General features: G+C 56.1%; 1 protein-coding gene across 1 annotated transcript in view; it reads left to right on the top strand.

Moving 5' to 3' along the window:
* Positions 1 to 8: 8 nt before the first annotated feature.
* Positions 9 to 6,848, top strand: part of IGFBPL1 (insulin like growth factor binding protein like 1) — a gene marked incomplete at its 5' end in the record, with an annotated part of 15,592 nt that continues 8,752 nt past the window's right edge. Inside the window, one exon of the mRNA XM_004710994.2 lies at positions 9 to 390. Within this exon, the coding sequence (XP_004711051.2) occupies positions 9 to 390 (382 nt within the window). The remainder of the gene's footprint in view (positions 391 to 6,848) is intronic.

Here is a 6,848-nt window from a genome sequence, read left to right as displayed (position 1 = left end):
CCGGCCTGGGGCTCCGCGGCGCGGGCAGCCGGCGTCCTGAGTGCGGGCCGTGCCGGCCGGAGCGCTGCCCAGTCCCGGCGCGCTGCCCTGCGCCCAGCATCTCTGCGCGCGACGTGTGCGGCTGCTGCGCGCTCTGCCTGGGCGCCGAGGGCGCAAGCTGCGGCGGGCAGGCGGGCGCGCGCTGTGGCCCCGGCCTGGTGTGCGCCAGCCGAGCCGCGGGGACGGCGCCCGAGGGCACTGGGCTCTGTGTGTGCGCGCAGCGCGGCTCGGTCTGCGGCTCCGACGGCCGCTCCTACCCTAGCGTCTGCGCGCTGCGTCTGCGCGCCCGGCACGCGCCCCGCGCGCACCTGGCCCACCTGCACAAGGCGCACGACGGACCCTGCGAGTTCGGTGAGTCCGGCTGGGATGGATGGAGAAAGCGGGACCCCACTAACCCCAGAACACTCGAGGAGATGGGGATGGGAATCTACATCCCGGACTTTCCCTCACTAACTTCTTGGAGACACCTGCCGCGGAACGACGCAGAAGCTTGGAATCTCCTAAATACCCGCTGTTTGTCCCAAACAGACTGGGAGACAGTTTCTGGGGTTTCCATTCTGTGTCCCCAGGTGGGCTCCAGCCCTGTGCTAGGGGTAGGTTATTTGAACGGAGGAGGAGGATGTCCCAAGGGGACTCCAGACTGGGTCCCAGAAGTCACAGGAGCGGAGCGCCTGGGCATCGGCAGTCAGGCTTGTTGACCTAAGGGAGCGTCCATCCAGAACGCGTATGCCCTTGGGAGATCCAAGTTCAGGCCAGACCACGGCGTCATCAGAGCTAGACCCAGGTTTTGTGAGCTTTGGGCTTAGGTAGTTTGGAAGGGTTCACTTTCCGTAATGAATAAAATTTCAAGAATAGTTTACAATGGACTTCTAGAGCCCTAGTTTTAGACTATTTCTTAGTCTCACCACGCAGCTGTTTCTGGGTGCCATCTCTCCCCACTCTATAAATTATCCCCAAAGATCTTAAGTATGAGGCTGTCTAGCCAAGCCGCCTGTTTTGCTTGCTCTCTAAGCATGTGTGGACTGGGGACAAGATTTTGTAGAATGGCCTGGTAGGACTGGTCCGTGGTTCAAACCTACTAGCCTCTCCTCGGGAGCAAGATGAGACTATCTGCTCTCGTAAAGATTTACACCCTCAAAAAATTTACAGCCTTAGAACCTATAACGGGGTCTAAATGAGTCGGGATCGACTTCATAGCAGTGGGTAACCCTGGCTGCTGTCTTTAGAGAGTTGAAATTGCGTGAGCCTGGTTTGGAGGTCAGAGGTTCAGATATGGAGGGAAGAATTCTGCCCTGAGCCTGGAGACCCACTCCAGACTTACTCCTAACACTGAGTAGCTGACTTTGGCACACAGACCTGGCTCACTGAACCTCTTCCCTTAAGGAATATGTCGTGTTATTGTCCCCTGAAGCATTCCAGGTAGATGCAGAGTCCAGAGACTAGAAGGGTTTTGACAGATGGGGCAGAAAACCTAGACAATGCATGTTCCATTTAGGAGCCTGGGGTAACCCAGGGACCCGGGATGGTTTCCGTTGGCTGTTCCAGATTGGTGCTCTCTGACTGGTGCTTCCAGTGCTCCTGCCCATTCCCTGCATGTCCTTGGGCCAGTCCCTTCCCCTCTCTGGGCCCTGTCAGCTTGTGGATTTCCCTTCCACCTTGAACCTTCGTTTCTGCCCCCTGGCATTTAAGCAGTATATAACCCCACCCCCACCCCCCACTGTCTTCCCTTTGTTCCTGTCTGGATGGGTTTCACTATCTGCTTTCCTAAGCAGTTAATTCGCAGGCAGTTCTTTGTCTTCAGACAGGTAACACTCTCAGCCCTGCAAGCAGGATGGATACCTAAGAAATGCCGACCAGGTCTCTGAGTCCTGGAAGCTCTGCGGGACTCCTGGTCTCAGATCACATCCCTGTGGAGGGTCCCTTTTTCTGGGACAGACACCTTAAAGACATTTAAACTAAATCTATTAGTATGCAGAGAAGGAGACCGGAGACCCAGTGGGCAGGGGACTTACCCAGGGTGACTGCAAAGCCTGGCCAGCTCCCAAACCCCTGACACCCCTGCCCAGGGCTCTTTCGGGACAGCACTTGATCATCCTAAGCCTGGCAGATGGTGGTTGCCATGGTTACCAGAGTGGGGCCAGATGGCAGATAGAAACCCCATACCCCTAATTCACTGAAAATTACCAAATGACAAGTAAATGTGACAGCTCCTCCACTCTCATCTGTGGGCTCAAAGGCCCCCCCCCCCCACAGGCCCCGGGAGTAAAGATGCACACAGGCCAAAGGGAGGTGATTCAGAAGCTGCCTTTAATGATCCCGTTAGTGGCAAGCACCAGGCCTCCCGGAGTTCAGCTTCCTTCAGCATCCCTGTCTTCCGTCAGCCACAGACCCGACCTGGTTTTTCTGAAGCTCCTGGTTCTGAGCTGCATTTTATGTGTTGGGTCCTGGCAAAACTGGAAGGCACGGCCCAGCCACCCCCTCATTCCTTGGCGCTGCCCCTGTACCACTGCCATCCTTCATTCAGACAACCCAGTGGGGACACTTTTTAACAATGCCCTCTGGGGCCCTAGTGGAAGGAAAGCCAGCAGCTGTTCTGCTTCAATATTCGTCATAAAACCCTCCTCCTGGCCTCGGCCTGAGCCTTCAGCAAGCATGCCTGCTTGGGCGGGACCAGTGCTTATTACATACCGACAGGGCTCCTCGCTGTGTCAGGAAGAGTTTCGTACTCTCCGGGGAGAGGCCTTTGGAAACAGTGTTCAGCCTGCACTGGTGGCCTTTCCTCCAAACCCCAAAATGCTAACGAGTGAGGGTTCCGGCCCAACAACTGTCACACCTAGGTTCTGACATAAGTCAAATACATCCTTCCTGGCCCCCTCGCTTTTATTTTTTATTTTTTATAGGATCTCTGGTAGCATAGTGCTTATACATTGGGCCGCTAACGTCAAGGTTGGGAGTTTGAAACCACCAGCTGCTCCATGGGAGAAAGAGGAGGCCGTCTGCTGTTGTAACAGTTACAGTCTCGGAAACCCCCAGGGGCAGTTCTATCCTGTCCCGTAGGGTCATGTGAGTCAGAATCAACTCCAGTGAATTTGATTTTGAGTTCTTCTTCTTATTGCCTTTTATGATTAGTTTCTTTAGAAACCTTACCTTTAGAAACATTACATATAAATGTACAGATCTGTTTTACTACATATAATTTTTTTTAAAAAACCAAACGCCTCACAAATCATTAAAAAAAATGAACAGTCCTAAGTGTGGTTCATCAGAGAGACACCATACGTTGGGGACCACCTGTAATATCTGATACGGCTCGCAGAAGAGAAAACAGGCCCAGAGAAGGGAATTCTCCAGGAGCACAGGGCTAGTTCCTGGCTGGAGTGGGCTGCGTGCAGCCTGGATTTGCCTGGCTCTTTTCTGATCGGCACCGTGCTTCTGTAGCCTGCTAACATCCTGGTTACGGTGGTGGGAGGGGGGCACATATAGACTTTATGTGACAACTGAAGTCTTGAAGGTTTCTCAGTCTTGATCAACCTTCCTAGTGCTTGTTGCTTGTCCTTCTACTTCTTAACGGTCAAAGGTGACTCCCGGTGGTTCCAGTAGTCCGATCCCTGGCCTTCCATGCAGGAGACCCAGGTTCCATCCCTGGCCAGTGCACCTCATATTCAGCCCCCGCCCAGTGGTCAGTGATGGTCTACATGCGGCTGAAATGTTGAACAAGTGGTGATGGACTAGGAGCCTCTACGCTAGGACAGACTAGGAAGCCAGGCCTGGCAGTGTGTGTTTGACATCAGCCCATTGAAAGCTGTAGGGATGGTGTCCCTCTAAGCCTGCTGAGGCGGGGCCTGACTGGACGGAGGCTGCGCAGGACAGCAAGATGGCTCCTGAGAGGAACAGGGACGGGTAGCGTCCCAGAAAGGGAACCACTGAGAGAGGCTTTGAAAGATGGGGGAACGCTAGGCTGAGAGGCTGGGGGAGGCCCAGCCAGAACAGACTGTGAGGGTCTTTTGTGTGTGGAGGGGGTGGTGAGTGGAGTGCGTGGAGGAATTGGGGCCTCAGAGAAGTTGAGGGCAGGCTCAGCGCAGACCCTCAGTACCCGGCTGAGGGGTGAGACTTCATTCTGGGCTCAACTCTTGGTTCAGTGCCCTGCCCAGAAGACGGCATAGCTTTCCCTAGTCTTTATTTCAGTAGTGTTACTGTCAGTGTTAACACCACTGCTTTCTAAGGCAGGGCCGCTCTGTGTGGACATCCCCTGATACCCCCTGACACCCCCCCCTAAACCGTAGTTCACACAGGGAAGGGGGTGGGAGCCTGGGGTCCTGCAGATCAGCATGGTGGTGTCATGGTGAATGCCAGATGAGCTGGGGGCAGGGACAATGCCCATCAGGGATTGGACCCCTGCAGCTTCCATGTGCTCAGAGATCCGGATTTCTTAGAGAATTCACAGGGGGCGGGGGCGGGGCCGGTTCGAGGCGCAGGTTACCAGGTAACCAGGAGCCTGTGAACTCGGGAGAGGGACAAAGAAGCGGGCCGGGTGCTCAGAGCCTTTCAAGCCATGGGAGGGGGCTTGACGCACTGGCTGCGGGGAGCAGGATTAAGCTGTTTCTGGTTCCGCTGTGTCGTCGGAACGCAGCTATTAGCATAAATTACCGGGGCTGTGCGATCATTATGAGACTCCTCCTCGGCTGTGCGCTGTTCGGCACAAGCACACGGGGGTCTGGGGGCTGGCTTCGGCTGGTCCTTCCCCTCCCAACACCGTGCCCTGTAAAGACGGCGCGGAGGCATTCGGGAAGATGGTTCGCTCCAGCCTTGAAGGGCCCATTGAGTTCTCAGGGTGCCTCTGAGCTCCACACACTGTAAGAATCGTCTCGGCCCCTTCCTTTGTGCTGAGCTGCTCCTTCCAGGCGTCCCCGAGGTCCCTGACACATCCCGTGCCTCTTCCAGCGCCCCAGTGCTGAGCGCTTGTTTGTGGGTCGGTCAGTCACGTGCCCACGTGCTTGTGGTTTGTGAGGACCCAGGCACCCGCTTGGGACAGGGTACACCGTGTCACCTGCAGGACACCTTTGGTTAGGTAGGGCTACGCCATCCCTTCCCTTCCAGGACAGTGGTTGGCACCAGCAGGGGGAAGCAAGTATTGAGCCAGGAAGAACTAGAGACACAAACCTGCCCAGCAGGAGACTGGAGTGACCCGGAGCCACAATCCGGACTCTGGGCAAGCCCCTGTGTGTCAGAGGAAACTGCTCCACCTTTTAATACAGTTCCTCCTGTGGTGGGGACCCCTTAACCATACAATTATTACAGTTCCTCTTGTGGTGGGGACCCCCAACCATACAATTATTTTCGTTGCTACTTCATCACTGTCATTTTGCTACTGTTATGAATCGGGTGACCCCTGTGAAAGGGTCGTTCGACCCCCAAGGGGGTTGTGACCCACAGGTTGAGAACCGCTGCTTTAGAGGCACCTCCGGGGAGGTTCCAGCCCCCCACGTTTCAGTGAGCTTGTCGGGGCAGGTGGAAAGCCCCGGTTCTCCAGGAGGGTGTGGCCCTGAAGCAGTAAGGATTTTCACCCCAGACGGCTCTTGTGAGGGCTCTGGGTGATGGCCTCTGGGCTCCCCAGCGGGACAGCGAATGGCCCTTCTTGCGAGAGGCCTCATGCCTGCAGGCAGCGTATAGGTGCTTGCCCTTGGGTAACCCAGCCTGCTGGGTCCTCCGACCCCCTGGGGAAGGGAATCTTATCCTCACTGCAGCCTGGAGAGGTGTGGGTGGGGGCAGGGAGATGCATCGAAGGGCAGGAACTCCTGGGCCCTCTGTAAAGAAGAAACCGAGGCCCACGTGGCAGCACCAGGATGTAGCAGAGCCTGAATTTGAACCTAGGACCATCACCCCAGCCTGCCACATGGTTTCTTTTGCCGGTAGTTTCGGGACATTGAGTACCCAGCTCCACATCCCAGTGTGTCCGTGGGCTCCTGGAGACACCAGGTGGGGAATGTCTTGTGAGCAGAAGGACTCATCTCCCATCTCATAGGGGCTTCTCACGAACGGCCCCTTTCCTGCATGTGGTGGTGGGGGTGTCTCTTACTCCAGCACGGAGTCCGCGTGCAAAATTCACTTTCAAGAGCACGACTTAAAGTCAGTGGAACTAGGGGCCTGGGGTCTGTGTGCCAGCACCTTCAGGCTCACCGGCTCCGAGCCTCGGCTTTCCCTTCTGGAGGATGGAGGTGCAGGCACGTGGGTCATGGCCCGTCAGGAGAGGGCCAGGCTGGGTGGGGCAGTGGTGAGATCATGGCGCTGGACCCCTGGGCTCATGGCCTTGCCCCACATCGCCAGTGGGCTGAGCCTGGGTGATGGAGTCCTGGTGGCATGGTGGCTAAGTTCCCAGCTGCTCACCGAAAAGTTGGTGGCTCAAATCCACGTAGAAAGTCATGACCATCTGCTCCCACAGACTAGAGCCTCGAACACCCGACGGGCAGCTCCTCGCTGCCCATGGCCTTGATAGGAGTTGAAAATCCACTCCATGGCGCCTCACCACTGCCATCCCAGGGAGCATCTCCATCTGGCAAGGCTGCTGGGGAGACCGAGTGCTTGATCTCTGTAAGTGGGTGGGGGGTGCGAGCTGGACGGGCAGCACTCGCTCGCTCGCTCTGGGATTATCCAGATTATTCCCAAGACTGGCCCGGTTATTGAGTGCAGGGAGCCACTATGGGAAATAAAGGAAGAAAAGATAGCATCTGGGGTCTTAAAGGCTTGAAGGTAATCAAGCGGCCATCAAGCTCAGAAGCAACAAAGCCCACATGGAAGAAGCACACCAGCCT

This window comes from Echinops telfairi, unplaced genomic scaffold (genome assembly GCF_000313985.2).
Source record: "Echinops telfairi isolate 266 unplaced genomic scaffold, ASM31398v2 ScPeMD7_7410;HRSCAF=8448, whole genome shotgun sequence".
NCBI lineage: Eukaryota > Metazoa > Chordata > Mammalia > Afrosoricida > Tenrecidae > Echinops > Echinops telfairi.
This window is presented reverse-complemented; position numbering and strand designations above follow the sequence as displayed.